At 32.6% G+C, this 19,859-nt stretch overlaps 3 protein-coding genes across 10 annotated transcripts in view; 1 reads left to right on the plus strand and 2 right to left on the minus strand.

The window, feature by feature from the left end:
* Nucleotides 1-10,284, plus strand: part of LOC131844466 (uncharacterized) — a 71,163-nt gene extending 60,879 nt beyond the window's left edge. For all 6 annotated transcript variants that reach the window (XM_059193371.1, XM_059193366.1, XM_059193365.1 and 3 more), the window contains exons 7-13: nucleotides 1,751-1,962; nucleotides 2,481-2,836; nucleotides 3,508-3,659; nucleotides 3,833-3,982; nucleotides 6,542-6,854; nucleotides 7,251-7,417; nucleotides 7,743-10,284. In XM_059193371.1, the coding sequence (XP_059049354.1) occupies nucleotides 1,751-1,962; nucleotides 2,481-2,836; nucleotides 3,508-3,659; nucleotides 3,833-3,982; nucleotides 6,542-6,854; nucleotides 7,251-7,417; nucleotides 7,743-7,883 (1,491 nt within the window). In that variant the 3' untranslated portion in view covers nucleotides 7,884-10,284. The remainder of the gene's footprint in view (nucleotides 1-1,750; nucleotides 1,963-2,480; nucleotides 2,837-3,507; nucleotides 3,660-3,832; nucleotides 3,983-6,541; nucleotides 6,855-7,250; nucleotides 7,418-7,742) is intronic.
* Nucleotides 10,285-10,975: 691 nt separating this feature from the next.
* Nucleotides 10,976-17,419, minus strand: LOC131844468 (zinc finger CCCH-type with G patch domain-containing protein). 3 transcript variants are annotated; one of them, XM_059193374.1, is made up of 10 exons: nucleotides 17,352-17,419; nucleotides 16,172-16,375; nucleotides 15,375-15,476; nucleotides 14,588-14,725; nucleotides 14,232-14,326; nucleotides 13,357-13,474; nucleotides 12,858-13,044; nucleotides 12,465-12,625; nucleotides 11,664-11,834; nucleotides 10,976-11,462 (listed from the first exon to the last, which is right to left on the minus strand). In XM_059193374.1, exons 2-10 carry the CDS (start codon nucleotides 16,367-16,369, stop codon nucleotides 11,043-11,045), a joined length of 1,590 nt encoding a protein of 529 aa, XP_059049357.1. In that variant the 5' UTR covers nucleotides 16,370-16,375; nucleotides 17,352-17,419; the 3' UTR covers nucleotides 10,976-11,042. The 3 variants fall into 3 exon arrangements, with proteins under 3 accessions (XP_059049357.1, XP_059049356.1, XP_059049358.1); XM_059193373.1 differs by lacking the exon at nucleotides 17,352-17,419 and adding an exon at nucleotides 16,447-16,757; XM_059193375.1 differs by lacking the exons at nucleotides 15,375-15,476; nucleotides 17,352-17,419 and adding an exon at nucleotides 16,447-16,758.
* On the minus strand, nucleotides 17,256-19,791 carry LOC131844467 (FK506-binding protein 15). The gene is made up of 3 exons (XM_059193372.1): nucleotides 19,653-19,791; nucleotides 19,403-19,561; nucleotides 17,256-19,050 (listed from the first exon to the last, which is right to left on the minus strand). Exons 1-3 carry the CDS (start codon nucleotides 19,700-19,702, stop codon nucleotides 17,610-17,612), a joined length of 1,650 nt encoding a protein of 549 aa, XP_059049355.1. The 5' UTR covers nucleotides 19,703-19,791; the 3' UTR covers nucleotides 17,256-17,609.
* Between the last annotated feature and the right edge of the window lie 68 nt (nucleotides 19,792-19,859).

A 19,859-nucleotide genomic window follows, 5' to 3' on the forward strand; every position in this document is an offset into this window, starting at 1 on the left:
TTGCACTTCATAACAAAGCAAATAAGTACAAATTGTATTCAATGTTTTATCGTCAATATCTGTTTTTTATATCTCATTCAAGATATCGGTAATATTACTAAATAATAGGTATGATTTCTGCGATGTCCTTCGTGTGAAATTCTTAAAGACCAAGTGTAATCTGTTTTTGTGAGTGATTGTGATCCTGCACGATATGAAGGTATATGATGGCGGAGCACTAGTGAATGATAAAAGGATATGAAAGGTATGAAATAGGTTACTTAACCGTTATGGTGAACTTATCAGGATTTACCTTTGCTCACTATGATGAGGTCCTCGTTGAGAGGGTTGATAGGGTAAGGTACACTGACTGCAATGAGGCCAATATATAAATAAATAGGCCTCCCTTTGTTCCCTTCTCCATGCAAATCGATTCATTTAATCATCTCTAGATTAAGAGAGTGAGAGATTAGTTATTGTAACTATTATAGTATAAGTATACCTGAGTATATATACTATATATATACCATCTGAATGGTAGTAATTTTTTTTATATATTGAGCACACCCCTAAATAATATATGTCAGTGATATTAATGATGTCTGTTAGTCATAGGCTGCTTCTTTCTTCATTACCTCCTTTGTGGGTATATTTTAAAAGCTTAAAAGAGTTAAATGTACTACAGTTTTTCGAATTTTTTTCTGATTGATTACCGGTGTCTTTCCTGATATATCCAACTGCGTCCTCACTAAATTTCTTTAGCTAGCTGTGACAAACTTTGTCGCAAACTCTCATGCAGGTCTACCTATACAAAGCTCTTTTTTGCACATATGTTATTTTTATACTTATTACAAGTGGTAAAACATATCTGTATAAATTGCATTGTGAATTTGCGATTGACAACCATTAAATATTGTTGTAGATAATAGCGTAGGTTGATACATTAATATTCATATTGGGCTGGTTTTAATAACAACATTCCTTCTAGCTAGTTTGGAAGGCGAAATAATAAAATAGATTTGGTCATCATTACATATTTAAAATTGTACTTATACAATCTATACTGAACATTTGACCATACAGCAAAAGTATAAAGATATAGAATTATGAAATTTTATATGAATCAATTTGTTAATATTATCTAATTTCACTGTAAGTTATTTCATTGGATTTCATATTTACTGATATTTATTGATAAGGACTGTCTGGTTAGTAGAATACTAAAAATTGAACGTGTCTACAAATAATATTAGGAATCCTTTATAATATGTCATATTTGGCACGTTTTGTGAAGGATTTTGATAACACAATCATTTTATCGCATAATGTTATGTGACTTCCATATAAATTAATTATGAGTATAAGATGTAATTTTAATAAATGCCTAAGAGAATGATAATATTAATCTGTACCTATCTGTATTGATAACAATGAGAGATACGTTGTTTGTGCTTTTTCAGTAATTGCTTAATTACTACCCCCACCATTCTATGCTCATTATAAAAATTGTTTGTAAACATCGTATTACGACAATAGCTTTTCTTTAAACATAATATTTTCATTCAGAAATTTATTTTTACCAATCACTCTTTTATTTTGTATTATTATTTTTTATATTATTATAATATATGTCAAAGACTACTTAAGTTGGATAACTTCTTAAAGCGATAAAAGGAAAGGGAAAGTTCCTATACTTACCCCGAATAGGGACTAAGGCGAAATATCAATTTAATATCACGTTTATATATAATTTATAAAACTTATTAAATAGCAAGTGGACGACTGGTCGACGGAGCTGATTGAAGTGGAACACAGAGCGAAGGCGGCCGCGCGGGCGTTTCTTTTCGTCCTGGACAGTGAGACACGGGCAGTGGCTGCTAGCGTAGAGGCGGCGCACCTGGCCGCCGCACCAAGGGACCTTTTACTTGTGCTGCGACCCTACACGCGCAATCAGAAGATTGGACATGAAATGATCAGTGAACTGTGAGTATAACATCATCTTATCGACGACTCTTTTTCTCAATCTTTCTTAAATGTCGTAATAGGAAGGGTTTCATTACTTAGTTTACCTATTTATTTGTCTTATTAAATTCATAGATCGTTTACGTACTGTAAAGAACAAATAAATTACTATTTGATAATAACGGACAAATTTCTTTAAATCACATGGTATGGAATTCTTTTGATAAATTTATGACGGTGTAGTTGCTTTATGGAAGAGTATAAAAGGTATTTTGTAACTACATACGATATTATTCGTAATTGTTTTATATTCAGAAAATTTATTGTCCTTCATTGTATTTCTATACTTGTGAATACTTATGATGTTACTTGAATAGAATTAACCGTGTAGCATTTTGACAACTACGGCAACGATCCTATTCAATAAAAGAGACAACATTGCATGACCGCACCTGTATTTGCGTAGGTGACATCATGCGCGAAAATTTAAAGCGATTCACAATTTATCATAAACGTTGAATATTTATGATTGTTTCTAGTGAGTACATCGAGTTGTCGCGTGCGCGCGCGACATTGCAAGAAGCAGTGGAGCGGCGCGGGTTGCCCGCTTTCACGGACATTCCCTCGGCACTGCGATGCGCCCGGACGGTGCTCCGCGGTGCACGAACACACCCTCGCCACTCCTTAGGACACACCATCCTACGACTGAAGCGCGTGTACGACGCAGCCGGCGGCAGGAACTGCCGATTATCGCGCACGAAAGCCGTCGAAGCTTTGAAGGAAATGACGCGGGCCCAACACGAAGTCGCGGATCGCTGCCTGCCTCCGGCCGCCGACTCCGTCGATTTTGAAATGTTTTGTGCAGCCGTCGCTGAGCTGGCCGCCGCCGAAACGGGTAAGTTACATGTATGTGATCATTGACGCCAAAGTGCTTTTGTATTGTCGTCGCACCGATATAAATTAGTGATGGACATTATTACAGCCTAATTGAGATTTAATCGGATGGCCTGGTTCGGTGTAGTGCTAACACGGTGTCGGGTAGCCGGTAAGGGTGGTGTTTGTTGAAGGGCCCGCGTCGGCGTCGGAGGGGGCGGCGCGGGTGGCGGAGGGTGGTGGCGGAGGCGGCGGCATGGCGGCGAGGGTCCGCCGCGTGCTTCGCGCGCTGCGCGACCGTCTCAGTCCGCCCACGCCTGGTGCGTTCACGCACTGTCATCATTCTTTGTCCGTCCATCGCCATCATGTGTTACGGCGCCGTTGCTAATCACCATTGCTCGCTTCTCGTTGCCGTTCCACAGTGTCTAACTTCACATAGCTTTTTCTCATCAATTGTTCCATGTACTTTGAATAGATGGGTCGTTATTTTCGTGGCTTTTTTTTTCTATATATAATAAATAATTATTGGTCACCTTCATACTCGTATATAGGCTACATACTTTTATTTTTACTGCATTTGTAATTTTTATTGAATTGCTATATGAATGCCTTTTAATTTAGTGGATCGTTATAATAAATTCATATTTATTTTTGTAACCGTATTGACAGTGTAGTGAATGTTGTTGTCTGCAGGTAATCAGAGCCGCAGTGAGTACGAGGTGATTCCGGGGGCGGCAGCCGCACCCGAACGGACCGAGAGCGCGCGGGAAACCAACGGTCTACAAATGATCAATAATGCCAGGCTCAAAGCTTACGGGCGCAAACTGGGGTTGTTCATTCCTAAGGTAAATAATACCTATTACATTTTCAATATGTCATTGTTAACAATTGTTTAACAATGTTACTATACTTTGACCACATTCAATAAATTTTCATCTCAACTAATATCTCAGAGTTGATGATAGAATAAACTGTAGAATAACAATATGATGGAAATGTGGTATGTTGTTGTTTATAGAATGGCGGTAGCAGAAGTATGGAAGAGAATGTAGCTTCAGGGTCGAGCGGCGACTCTGTGTTCACGCCGGGCACGGAGCGGCGGCTCGAGCGGTTGCCCGCGATGCTTGGAGCACCCACCCACGACGTGTACCTCGGCGGCGGCTTCCCTGTAAGTTGAATGACGTATACCTTTAAGGTTCTGCTATAAGATGATGCCGCAACATTATCTAGATTCTTAGCGATCTATCACATTTCTAGTAGATACTCTCTAATTATGATTACTCTCATAATGTTAAAGAGATTCCTATAAAAAACAGTATGTCTATAACCCAACTATATTATTTTGCAAGTTTTCTTATAATCTATACATTTTTAACATTATAATTATCAACGAAGCAGGCCGAAATATAATAATTAAGGACAATATCATGAGACGTTTGGAAAATTCCATCTGTTTTCGTTTAAAGCTTTATTTTAATAACTTCCTTAACGTTAAAACATATTTATTATAAATTGTATAATTACACATTCTTTAAAATAAACCCTATTTTCTCCTTTGTGAGAGGATACGATGTTAAAATCTTTAAGTAAAGAGTTTATTCCGAAAAACCTAGCAACGCACTTGCAAATCCTCTGGTGTTGTGAGTGCTTACTTGCCATCAGGTGAACCGCAGGTTCCTTTGATGTTTTAAAAAGAAATATTATTAAGTCGCTGTCAGATTATAGTAGATGTACTCATACGATTATAAGCACACTGTGACAATAAAGTGATACAAAGGTCACGTCGACCGAACATAAACCAAGTCATGGAATTTTGAGTCATTCTAATTACGTTTTTATATCCCTGTTACGACTCGGCTAAACGTTAGCCGCAGTAACGAATAACAACGATAATTCACTAAAGTCGATCCGTCAGAGTCCTCGATTTTTATATAAGTATTTGGTTTACACATAATAAGTAATGTTTACACGTCTACCATATAACCATTAGTACAATACATCTTCAACCTATTTAGCCTTCGTTACCTTATTGTTCATTCGTCACATGTCGCATACATGTTGTTTAAACAATTTACCCATAGAAGTAATAAAGACGCAACTTGTAATAAAATTCAACAACATAATATCTTCCATGCAAATATAAAATGTACTCGTATATTAATTGCGTGTGTATAATTATAATTGAGCAAAACATCACGCTGTAGCTAAATCGTGAACAGTTCACACTTCACTAATTATATCGATTTTCTCATACCTCGCGTAAATCGTGTGACGAATGATAAAGTGTCGATAGCTTGAATATTAATTTGCGATGATGATCTCATTCGTACTATGTAGGTGGATATGCGGTTTTAGGTATATTTATGTATTGTATCGTGTTCACTATAAAGTACTTCAGAAGTTTTACGTCTAAAGTGTAAACATTTGGAATACGTATCTGTATCAAAAGTTAATAAGGACGTTTCAGGCGTCCATGGGTTACGATAACAGTTTCCTATCAGATGCGCAGTATACATAGGCACTTGTTTGTGACCATCGGGTATAAAATAGGATAATACTGTGAAATAACTATAAATAATAGATATATACAAATATTAAAACAGATATTATATAGGTTTATTATCTATGAAATTATAATAAGTACATATTATATTATGATTGTAGCTACAGATTATAATTTGCATATATAATGTTGTATATAGTTGTACTAGTGTTATACACTAACGTACCATAAAACTAGAACGGTAACTTATAATTTATGTAATTTTACGATGTAAATGTTGCTCAATCATATCATCCTCGCTAGTTAATGCAATTTAAATACTCTTTGTGCTTTCTTAAATGCGATTAATACTCGTATTATCCTAAGGGACACAAATTAATATTATGAATACTTATTACTATCCAAAGTAAACAAAATATTGTCAAATTGTATAATTATATAAATAAAGAAAATATAATACAATAACAATAAGTGTTTAAGAATTAGTTTTAAAAAATACTATAGAAGCTATAGGATCCACCTGGCACAGGCATTTTTATGCTTAAGAGCCTATATAGAACTTAGTAAAAATTTGTTAACTAAATAAAGAATTAGAATTTTTGAATTTGAAATTGTATTGTAATATTTTTGCAAAACCTTAAAATTCAGTCAGGAGTCATATGTATTTTGTGATGTCCGTAGTGTTGTTCATATACTTAAAGGCGATGGTTACCATTACCATTTAGTGGTACATCCACCTGTTCATGTCAATTCCAAGTATATATATATAGAACGTTTTGGGAAACTATAAAGAAAATTTAAAAAGATATGTTAACATTACGATAACAAATCTATTAATTAATTTTATGTATATTAAGTCATAACAATTGTACAAAAGGTATTTCATTATCTAGATCAGGTTCTGAGAATATCAACAACATGGCGCCGTTTTTGTTTCTCGTCGTTTTTTTTTGTATGGATGAATATGTGGTGCATCCGCTATACGGTGGCAGGCTGGGTGAAGAATCTATCATTCTTGTGACTTAAGTCAGGGTATCGAATTTAGCAAATGCACCAGGAATTAAACTATATATGTATATTACTTCTAATCTTATCGGTTCCCTCTGTCTCCATAGCCATAAAAGCCCTTATTCAATATGCCCGGCATCAAGAGGATCGGTATTTAGACGAGTCCTCTAAAAGTACTTTTGCTTCTGTCTTATACAAATTCTGTTCTTTTCACAGACAAATACGCGGCCCGAAGCAGTGTTACGTAAAGAGGGGTTCACATATGTAATACCTCGTGTGAACGACTACACGCGCATGTTCTCTGCGCCGGCGCGGAGGTCGGCGCCTGCGCACCCGGAGTCTCCCCGCCGGGACAAGAAGCCGCGCCCCTCCCCTGCCGCCACACCCACTACGCCCCCCGCACCCTCATCACCGCTCCGCGAAACCGTCGAGCTGCGCAACAAATCCACCTCCGACGACATAGGGGCCCGCCTTAGTGCTTCCGACTTCTACACAGTCACAGAAGATAAAACACCGCAGCCGTTTAAAGGTCAGTTTATCATCCGGTGAAGCTGTAAAAGCCAGCTGCGGCCAACAACATTAAATTAGTCCGAAAAAATTTAGCTGTTTCTCTTAAAGTGTGTAGAGCAGATTTCATTATAGTACTGTCTGTTTAAATATCACATAAAGGTATTATACGTACAAGTATCATACATATAGGTGGCAAGTATAGATGTCGATCACTACTGCATCGCATGAAAAAATACTAGATGTTGCTGTTGTAGTATATCTCATACGATACTTTGCCATTTGTTTAGTAAGTGTCAAATTTTAGAGTAGGCTTTTTTTTTTTTAAATAGATTCACATTCTCATAATTTGTAAAATTAGTTCTAATTTATTAGAAATAGGGTTGATCTACATAATTACAGTTTTATCTTCCTGTAGGTACCTACGATGAGGACTTGTTGCTCGGGTCACGAGTGTTGGTGTTTGCTATGAGCGCGGAGGCGCCGTGTTTCCCTGCGATGGTATTGGCGGCGCACTATATGGGTTTACGGCCTTCTGCCACCGTGTTGCTGGTGCAGCCTATGGACCCGGCCAAGGCTACCAATGTGAGTGCAATTTATCTATATTTTGGTTAATCAAATGGTAAATCAATTGTGCTGTAAGCTCGATTGCCCCTCTATTCTATAAAAAATTGTAATAATTAAACAAAATTTATACAATGATTTATACATAGTTCAGTAATCTATACATATAAATAAAATTGGAGTGTCTGTGTATTTAATAAAGTTAAATTCCACGCGGACGAAATCGTGTGTGCAGCCAGTATATAATAAACATGCATATAATGCATATTAGGTATTGTCATTTACGGTTTTTCTTAGTGATATTTCTAAAAATTAGTTGACTTCATTCTTGACTATTTATTTTCAGTACAGCGAAATTGCAATAAAGGACTACAACCGTGGACGCACTTACCTCACAGATCTTGCAAAGCGCTCCGGCGTCCCCGTGTTCGATAATGTAGACTCCACTATGGTCTATGTAATCAATCGACTGCGGGCAACGCTATAGCCTCAACACACAACCCTGTATATCTAAGTCAAGTTTACCAGGGTTTGGTGCATCACATAAATGCCGCTTTAAAATGTTCGATTATTTTAGAAATAAATTGAGACGGATCGTAGTATACTGACCACACAGATGTTGGTATAATGTTACATATGAAATCAGTATTCACTGGTAGACTAGTACCTAGCCTATCAGTTACTTAAATGATGATGTTTATACATTTTCAGCTGTTAGGATCTTATTTGGTTAAATACTCAGACATCAAACATTTAGTGTAATAAATATACAGGTTATCAGTGGATACTGAGTTGACATTTACAATTTCCTGTATATAGATAACGCAATTTGTCTTGCTACACATGTCTAGGCACGACACAATCTCTCTTGAAATGCATAAAACTTTGATTATAATTTACAATTTTGATAGTTTATTTTTTCGTGTACGATACTTGTCGGGGATATACTATAATATCAATATAAATTTATAATTTAGAATAACGCACCACATTAATGATTACATCTAATTAGGTGTTGGATCTTATAAAACGGTTAAGACATTAGTTGTTTTTCGTTACACATTTTATGTATTGCAAGTTATTTTCCTATGGTATAGTACATACGTCATTTCAACTAACTAGCAAAGAAAAGCCTTGTTAAATAACCGATTTCTTCCGACATTTATGAAAAATAATTTGTCTAATTTCAGGAAACTTTTTTTTATTCCAATGGCACACGCACAATATATTAGTACTCGAGGTAACTCTATTTAAACAGACAGCAAGTACGTGACTCAATATTGTTTGCTCACTAGTGTTGTTTCTGGATATATATTTGATTCCTTAATGTAAATATGATTTAAGTGTATGACTCTTGTGGTATTGCGTTATTTATTTGGTCCTGTTTGTGGTCAGATACTATGCATTTACTCGCAACTATAATTAAATAAGGGCTTTGTACGAGTTCTATATGAATCTCATTCATTTTTAATATATAGTTGTTGTTGCTGTTTAATACATGCCTTCTTATGAGAGTGGTCTACTATCACAAGCTACGGTATAAAGGCATCACAGATCCTTGATGGATTGTAATCGATTGTATTGCAGCAAAGAGTCTCATATAACGCGTGTACTTATTGTTTAAGACGTTTAGATTAGTACAAAAATGTCTCTCTTTTATTTTCGTTACTCTCTATTTGTATAATAATTATGTAATTTAACATTTAAGCACAAATTTTAATACAATTAAATAGAATGTATGAGCCGAGTATGAATGGTGATGGTGGAAAGGAGATCGCGACACTGATGTAACAAATCTCTGTGATGAATTTGTTTAGGAAAATTTTAATATTGAGAGGAGTCAATGCATACTTATTAGATAATAGTAAAATAGTAATGTTACACAGGCAGGTCCGGGTAGCAGTATAATATAATCAAATATTTAACAGAATCTAACATGACAAATACGAATGTCGACCAATAAACCAATAGTAGATAGAAATTAATGAATGCCGTGACGTCATCAGCACGTGGAGTGGAGATACCTAAAAAATATAGAATTACAACGTTCTATTGGTTAATTAATGTCTGTAGATAAACGACAAATACATTACGTAAATATATACCTCAACATTTTTGATTAGAACATTATAATGTAGCAAAAGCATATTTGGCATCTCTATGTCCGACGCGTCGTGGTATTTTCTAGGTGTAAAAATAAAGGTATCGCTATTAATTTTGAAATGGAATGACCACTTGTTCATGCCCTCACGTTGTGATTCGCCATCGATTTTGATACAGTCAGCAACGTAATTGGCAAGAGCTATTGAAATCTGTTTTTATACTTAACATAATTAGTAAATAGTCTTGTCATGTTTTTGTCGAAATTAGTAACTTAACAGTAAGATGAACGAATCAATAATGATAAACAATAGTATTATAATTAATTAACGTAAAAACTTTATCATTGAAGCTGTTTTATTATTGATATGACAAGTAAAACATTTTTAATTCATTATCAGTGTTGAATTGCAAATGTTGCTGGCCGTACATTTGCGAAGTAATCATACCGTGTACACATTGTGTAAAGTGCAGTGGGTCTTGTAAAGTTTCTCTCAAATTAGATCTTAATTTAGATTATTGGCGTTGCCTTTTATTATTGCTATTTATGTATTTATCATAATGTTCTTTGGGCCACACAGATAATGAGTAAAACTAATAAAATATCCTAACCTATCAGTAACATTTTGGTCTCTGTGGCACTTTTACACATTATATATAAAGCCAGTGGACTATAGAATCCAACGGCAGATTGGGCAAGCAAGTACATTAGTGTAATATCTCTTTAATGTGATAAAAATCGGTCCAAATACACTCGCATACCATTTGTATATAATGTATCTTGATAACAGCTGACATGTTTCATTCATCATATGCGTGGCGCAGGACTTCTAATATTATATATTACAGGTCATAGAAAAAAGTACAAATATCTTGCTCACGTAGCAAATTTAAGATGTCGTTTTTACGTTAAACATAATTATACAATTACACGATTTATACTCATTTTTATAGATGTAAATTGTAGGTTTGAAGGAAATATTTAATATGCAAAATTTTAACGTTTTATTATTGCTTATATTTAAAAAGGGGTTCTAAACCGAGGTACCTAAACTAGGTATAGTATAAATTAGATAATTTAGATTTTAATGACTTATGACCCACTGTTGCTAAAAACATTAATATTTAAATTATTAATTCAGCAAATCTTGTTTGCTAGTCACACAACACCCGTAAACATGTATAAGTACTTTGTAATATTGATTTGATAGTACAAATGTGTAATTTATAGAAAAAAAATGTTTCATGTATCAATTGTAATTTTACGCCATGTACGCTTATTTTAAACTAAAAACATCACATGTAAATAGAGAAATTTATAATTACACACAAGTGTTTCATTAACACCACCAAAATGACAGATTATAAGTGATTATTTCCTGAATATAATATAATTACTTTTTAATTCTATTCAGTTAAAAGGGGTTCATATACTGACAGTGTAGAATGCAAATAAAGTACTTGTTTACAGTAACGTTTTTTATTTATACACCTATTATAATTTATAATACAGATTATTGTATTTAAACAGTTATTTATGTAAAAGTTAAAATACGGCCATTTTATGTTTATCCTTTCGATGTCTTTGTTCCTTAGAAATTAAGTGCTCCTTACTTTTAAGTGCATTTAATTCTTTATTTTTCTCTTGAATTTGGAGATTAATACTTCTGTGTCCACTTGATCCAAGATCATGTCGAACTAAGGAATTGTTCAATTTTAGTATCTCTCGTTCAAGTTTTTTTATGTCTTCCATTATTTTGAACTGTTCAATATTCAAATCTTTACTTGTGGACTCTTTTATCACTTTTGGTGGTACTATGGATGTCTCAACTTCGTCCGATTTGTCTCCCAACGTTCTATTTAAGAAATTAAATACATTTCTCCTTTCTCTTTCTTTCTCACGTTCATAGGCCCTTTTATTTCGTTCTTCTTCTTTCTTTTGGAGACGTTTAAGCTTTTGTTCTACCTGCAAATGTAGGTTTTCTGGGTGTTATTAAAATGTATTAATAAAAACATTGTAATTGTGTGTTATCATGTGAATGATAACAATAGAGTATAATATACTATATATAACAAGTGCATCTGTACAGATGCCTTTATAGAATGGTTTTTTGCTAAACTATTATACAATATATTCAATTGTTAGATTAGAGCAGTAGGAACTTACCTTGAGCGAGTCCTGGGCGGCGTTTTTCTCCGAGATAGCCATGCACTGGTCGAGACTCTTCCCAGTCGGCAACAGACGGGCTTCAACCGGCTGTACACGGCCATCGCTCGCCGCGCCGAGCCCCGTGCCAGGCACATAACCCATAGCCAGCATTATCTTCGATCCAATACCCTGTTTTCATATCACCTCAAATAAGAGTGGAGCCTGTTCATGATAAGACTAGCAAAGACCTTTTAATTCAATTCAATTTCCAATTAGATTATTTTTCAGAAATATGTCGTCAATACTACTATTACATTGCACTAAATAAAATATTTTTCTTTCTTCTCTTTCTTTCTCTTCAATGCATGACAGTTAAATAATTGCATATAATATTAATTTAAATATCAACATATTAGAGTACAGTTACAATTGCACATATAATAAAATAGCTTTATTTAGGTTTTTCAACTTAATATTTACTATGCCTTATATGCATAAATGAGATATGAATGAGTTGATTCAGGTAAATTCTGCTCTCATTCGCGAAGAAACTACATATATATATGTGTAACATTCTACTCTTTAATTATGAGCAGACTAAGAGAATATAGAGGCTGTCCCAGAACTCAACATCAAGACAAGGTTTTTCTTAAATGCCCATAACTTTCAAACTGCATGGGATAAGATTTTTTTTCTGATTTTTCTCATGAATACAATCAATCCTGTCACCCTGTAACGGCTAGAAGTTGTGTTCTGGGACAACCTGTATATAAATAAACCGTAAAACTATTACATATAAGTGACTTAATACATACTCACTCTAGTGTGACGCTCCCATTCTCCCATTCCTGGTGCATTACTCTGTAAACTCTTTTCTATCAGCAGGGTGCGGTTCTCATCTTCTGTACGTATTACTTTACTATCTGGATATTCTGTGTCACTGAGACTGTTATCAGATTCTGAATCGCTGTTAGTTTCACCTGCAAAAATAGTCAAGTAATAATATTGATGTCATGCTCATAACTTGAGATGTTGACCCAGAGTGGTAATATTGTAATTTGGCTAACATCGAGATATATCTTTTTTATTTTTAAAGGTTAGCTTGAGCAGTGTCTCACATCTGTTTATATAATTATTTTTAAACAACAAATATTTGACTATATCTTCAAATTTCAAAATCTATGTCATTTGAAAGATTATTATAGATCTTACTATTTAGAGGGAAAATTTCTTCTAAATGAACATGGAACTCTTCTGGTACTGATTTCCTTTTCTCTCCTGTCTGGATTCCTTGTTCTAATTTCACTAAACAAACTCTTTTCTCCAAATCTATACCTTTCACAATTGCTCTGTGCCATAAGTGATATTTTTCTGTAGACTTTTTTGTCAAAGAAATATCCTGTTAAAATAATTCTTGGATAATAATTAAGTATTTAAAGCATCATAATGTATTTAGTGGTATATTTTTTCTTAATCTATAAAAATCATACATTCTAAATGTTTAAAAGATATTATTCATATGATATGTGGTGCATTATAATGTAAAATATAGTATATTTTTTCTTTATTACATATACAAAATTAAGTAATCTAGGAAGATTAACTGGTTAATGTAAAAAAAATCTTTAGTATTAATAAATTTGACTGTTAAAGAATTACAAGAGTTACAGAAATATAGGCTTTAAGAAACTTAAGTTGATAAACCACTTACCTCTCCTTCAGGCCGTTTTAATTTTAGTAATATTCTACTTCCAACTTTAACTGAATCAAAATTAGGATCTATTGCTTCTTTTAAATTTGATAATGCTACTATGTTGCCATGGGAATATCTGCAACCACACTTATTGGAATTAACAGTATATTATTAATAACTAATTTTTAACTAACATACTATAATATACATGATGATGAACTAATTTTTCAAGTAATCATTTTATTTAATTTGTAAAGATCATACAGTACTGTTTGCTTCCTGATTGTTCCTGTTTAATGGAAGCAGCATGCTTCCTGTATTGATTGTATAAACTGGCGGGACGGAACCAGTGGAGGATGAAATGATATGATTTTTATTTTGCGAGGAATGTGGTGTGCACAGATGTTATAAAGTGGGTAAATGATGATAGGATGAGCATGAAGTCATGAAGCATCAGTTTTTCATTATCATTATGTCAAATTTAACAAGACATATAACCTGGATTGTTGTGATGGCTTTTGGGCACAATCAGTGGTCACTACATGGAGGTCTGTTATAAGGACACTGTTACAAATTTAACCATTGATCTCTATTACAAATGGGATTATTTGTAATACTACTAGAACTACCTCTGCAAAAAGATTACTCAAACTCCACAGCTTTTCACTTCTTCCTCAAAGTGCTAGTGCTAAGAGTTGATGTCGCCAGTGGGAACCATCAATGTGATGAATTTAACCTTCCTGTCTACACCTCACCCTGTATGGAGTATAGTATTACCAACACCATTACAATACTTCATATCACTATGGGCTGTTGCCCTCTGCATCCAATCTAGGGTTACTTCTGTCACATGTTTATATTAATTAATTAAAATAAACTTATAGTATACTCACCTACATTGTTCATCATCAAATCTACATTCACCATCAAGGTAGAAAGGACATGGTAACATTTCTGCATGTGTTGGATGAGTGAAAAGCACTCGTACCTGTAATAAAATTTACTTATGTCCTATATAAAAAACTCCCTAAATGTTCAATAATAATTATGAAACGGATCTTTGACATTTAAACTTCAATTTGTGTTTTACTACTATAATTTGTGTATTTGGGCAGTAATGACTATATTAGGCTCCTCATTATCAATTTTAATGTTTCTTTTTACGTGACTAAAGTATGAGAATCCAAAACAGTAACTGTTACAATAGAAATAAATAGAATGGATCTAACCTGAAGATTTTGAAACTAACCTGAAGATCTTGAAACTGGTCATCATCATTTCGGGGGACAACAGCACTGACCATTGCATTGTGAAGGCTTGGCTGCCCACCCCATTTATGAGTATGATATACTGCACACTTCATGCCCAGTAATGTGGCTAATTCATCCTAATTCAAAGCAAAATTATCAATAATAATAATAATCTCAGGATAATTCACACAATGCCATTAAGACCAAAGTTAAGCTAGCTAAAGCTTGTGTTATGGGTACTAGATAGCTGATACAACTACAGTAGAACCAACCGATTATTATGGCGTAATTACACTTGGAAATTTGATTTTCATATAAAATTCTTTATAAAAAAGTTGGATATAATGACTTCCCTTACAGTGACCTGTCGCTTATTATGTAGCATTTTAAATAAATTATGTCCGTTATAATGACCACACAAACAAAAGCAGACAAAAATTCCAGATTACTTACATTAAAATATACACTTGTGTGTGTAGAATATACTGATTACCTGCAATATTTAGTTTTCTCTTAATATGTATGTATACACATGTTGTTACTATGCTTCTCTATTAAAATACTTAAGTACATACATATTTACACATTCTGCGACATATTTGTCAATTCCTTTTGATGTGATTATAAACATATTCAACTGTAGATGGATTTTTTTTTATAAATATATACATATATTATATATAGAGAACACCCACACCAATACAAACAATCATACTCATGAATGAAACATGCCTTTCAACTGCCTTAGAAGAATTATTTAAGTTAAAATATACTTGCTACTATTACCTCTATATCACTGTTGTCACTTTCATTTTGACCATTATCTTTAGAACATTCAGGTTTTTCTTCATTATCTGTATTACATGCACCAGTTTTAGCCATTTCTTGCTGTAAAATACATTGCTTATTTAACTACATATATGTTGTTAGGGAGCACACAAACACATGGACATCACAATATACATCTTGTTATCTTCATGAATATTACTCATAATCCTGTTATTATTACTGTTCAAGCTGAATTATGTAATTAAAAACAATCAGAACCCAGTGTTAAATCATCATGATTGCAATGTTATTGGTGGCATTTATTAAAAAGAAATGCTAGCTCTGCAAATATTTATTTATTTATTATACTTATTAATTATTTCAATCCAGATATCACAGTTGATTTATACATAGCTGTGCCTATGGTTTCACCCACATAGAATTTATAGCTCATGTGTTATTCTATTACATAAGGTATATTACTGTATAATTTAATCAAAATCCGTTTAGTAGTTTTTGTGTGAAAGAGTAACAAACATCCATCCATCCATACTCACAAACTTTCACTTTTATAGTATTATATATAAGTAAGATTTTTATATAAAATACAGCTTCAGTTAAAAGAGCCTGAATCCGGATTCTTGGCTGATTATGTGATGCCTGAGTAGAATAACTAAATGATGAATTTTATTGTACTTACAAATACTGTTCTTTATAATTATTGAAAAGACTCATTGTTTAAAATTTTGAATATTCTAACATAGATAGACTTTACATTGGTCTAGATAACTAGATAAACATTAGTAAATACAAACCATAAATAATGCGTATTCATCATCCAAATCAGATTTCTCATTATTACTTTGTGATGTTTCAGTGACATTATCTTTCGGGGCCGTAGTATCTAAACTTTCCTGAGTCAATTGTATGAGCTGTTGCAATTCAGACTGAAGGGCCACAAGTGAGTCGCGCTCTGCGTTATCCTGGACTCTCTTCAGTGCGTCATTTACCATTGAAAGCTATAATTTTACATTAAAAATGATAAAGGTTTTTAGCGACCAGAGAGCTGTATGGTTGTTAGCTGTTTTACCTGATCATTATATTGACATAATGATGCTTTTAGATTTTCCATTATTGAGTAATTTATTAATACTTATATAGTTACTATTCACGTGTATATTACAAAAATCAAACAATAACAATCAATCCCTGTACTGTCATATGTTAGATGTATATCACTTTATAACTCAGATGGAATGTTCGGGTACATAAAATGTATGTTAAAAGTAGATATTTAACAATAGAACAATAAAATGGTAAAACAAATTTATAAGTATCAATATAAAGTAATGCAATTGTTTTACACTAATGTTATAATACTAATAATAATCAATTTCGATTTCATTTTTGACAGAAGGAATGACAGTTTTTTTTTTTTCATATTCGTCCATCTCCTTTTCAATGATGAACCAGGCAAAGATACTTAGACCGTACAGCCAAGTCTACTTTTAAATTTCTTTATATTTATGACCATAAACCACAGAAAATGACGAAATTAACAGGTATTTCTAAATCGTCAAATGGAAATTTATAAATTTATAGTAGTGGTTATTTGCTCAGAAGCCTGTATGAAACTAAGGTTTGAAATTATAAATGTAAAATAAATATACTAGACAGTTAGTATCATTTGTTTGCTCGTTACTATAAGGGTAATTATTGTCAAAATAGTTTTTATTTGTGACCATATTTGCGATAACTCTAATTGTAGCCTAATGCAAAAAGTAATTTTGCTGTATGTATAGTAAAAGCAGTTTTTTGGTACATACGTGGTGTGGACATCTATGTAGTTTATTGTTAGAATTAATAGAAAGGTCGATGTAAAATAATAATGTCCTGGCGTAAAATTTGATAGTACGTATATTATTATTATAAAATCACAAAATTATGCAACTATTTAGAATATTTAATATTACTGATTAAAATTATTAAACTTACTCCTACTCTACTCCTCGGTAAGTGAATCCAATTCGCAGTTTACCGTCAGTCTTTTACCTATATCATTATTTTTTGTAGCAAATGGGTACCAACAGGATGCTGTAATAAACTATGAATTTAACGGAACTCACATACATAAAAAAAATTATATGCATACTATATATCATATGAATTTATTTATTGCTTTATATATTACTTCTTGCTTATATAATATTATATCACAAAATAATGTTAGAAAATGAATATTTATGAATGTAATTAGGACTCTTTCAATGACTTTAATGTTATCTTTTTAATAATAATACCTATAGTATTTTTGATGTTTTCTCCTGAATAATTATCATTGTTTTCAAAATGTGCTGAAATTGCATGGAAAGTGTCATTCATAATATTTTTTAATTTATCTGAAATGTCACTGTCTGTTAAATCAATTTTTTGTGTATTGAATACTTTTTGTTTTTGATTAGTATCATGTAACTGTTGAGTTTTTGATATTAATTCTTTTCTTAATTCTACCATTTCCTCCATAACATTATTTTTATTCGACTTTTCCTTTTCAACTTTTTCTTCTAATTCGTTTATATCAAGTTTAAATTTTGATATTTCTTTGTCCTTTGCTGAACAAATTTCCTCAAGGTTATAAAGCTTAGTTTTCATCATATTTATTTCATCTTCATACTGTTGTTTTAAGTTATCTGCTAATGTATTTCCATGTTTGACTAAGATATTTGACTGTTCAGTGCCCTTAGATTTAATTATTTCTTCGTATACTTTGATTTTATTTTCATACTCAGTCAACAGTTTCTGTAATATTTCATTTTGAAAGTTTATATTAGTAGATCCACTATGTTTGTGATCAAGATCTGTTACTTTTCCAAGTATTTGATCTACTTTGTCAGTCATTCTGTTCAAATTTATTCTAAGTTCACTATTACTTATTCGTTGTTCAGACATAAACAAACTCATGTCATTTGAATTATTTGTAGAGCTAGTAATGATACTAGTATTTGTCATAGGTACCAATTGGCTACTTACATGTGCATAAAGAGGACTATTTTCTGTAGATTGATTCATCATGGGTAATGATATCCTCTGAGTATCACATAAAGACTGATTATCTACTATATGTTTTTCAGGATTGTTTCTTCTAACAATATTTTTAGACACTTTGTGTCTTGTAGTCTTGGAATAATTATCAGTATCATTGGTATCTGATGAATCACTTGTTTTTAGTGTGGACAGTGTATTTGGGGGCAATATAGAATGTCCTACAGTTGCCATTCTATTTAAAATTGTCAATTTTGTTCTTCTATTCACTGAAGAGTCTGTGTCACTTTCTTTTTCTGCCTGCAGTGGTATGTTTGATGAAACAGTACTAATATTTTTAGTTTCATTAGGTTCAGGTGGTCCTTTTTCTGCGTTAGAAGAGAATTTTATAACAGCATCAAAATTTTTTAGTGTGTCAACAATTTTATTAATCTCATCTTCTTTACCATAAATAGTCCAATACCTTTGTTGATTGTCATAGTATGAGAGGTACACATTATCTTTTACCATAACTTCTAAAGTTGGTGAAATAGTAACACAAGACAAAGTAGCTTTATTTGAATCATATAATATTATATTATATTGAGCAGATTTCATCATGTTCAAAATGGCCAATCCAATCTTGCCTTTAGAAGCGTAAATATTATTATGCCTGAAAAACAAAAATATATAAATTAAGATAAAAATAAAAATGTAATATTGATATTTGCTGAACTTGTTAATGCTATTTACTTCTTTTTTTGTTATTTAGAATTCTAATTCTGCCACAAGACAATTAAGAGAATATATAAATGAACTATAGCAACTATAATTAAATTAGTGACAATTGCCTATAGAAAGTTGAAAATATACAATATTTTAAATCTGATATAATGAGAGAGATGAGAGATAAGATATAATGAGATATTTTATTTTAGTAGTAGGTATTGCTGCCTACTACTAAAAATAATGGGTTGTTTTAAATTTAGAACTTAAGTAATTAAAATAATTGCATAGTTACATACCATTCATAGCCAAGTAAAGCACAAGCAAATATACACTCTGACGACTTGGTTTCCGATTTTACAGCTAGATTGTGTGGCTTATGAGGTATATACTTTAGAGTTTCATTTTCTCCTTTAGCTTCATTTCGCGGATTACCGAAAATATTTGCTAATGATGTGCTAAAATAAAATAGGGAAACATATTTTATGAATTAAGTATGAATCGGCTAGGTATATATGTATCAACTTCAAAGATTAAATAAAAACTTACTTAGGTGCAGGGCAGAAATAATCTTCATCTACTTCTTCCGTTTCCAACATAATCACTAAATCTTATGTAAAAAGCGATATTCTAGCATAAGTTGTTTACTTATTAATTAATAATAATGCCAATCGTTAAAATGTAATAAACTATAACAAAAAAATAAGAACAAAATACTAGACAGACATTTGACAATTAAATTGACAGCCAAGTATT

The sequence above is a fragment of the Achroia grisella genome, unplaced genomic scaffold, assembly GCF_030625045.1.
Source record: "Achroia grisella isolate CSIRO2021 unplaced genomic scaffold, CSIRO_AGI_Agris_v1 utg402, whole genome shotgun sequence".
Classification (NCBI taxonomy): domain Eukaryota; kingdom Metazoa; phylum Arthropoda; class Insecta; order Lepidoptera; family Pyralidae; genus Achroia; species Achroia grisella.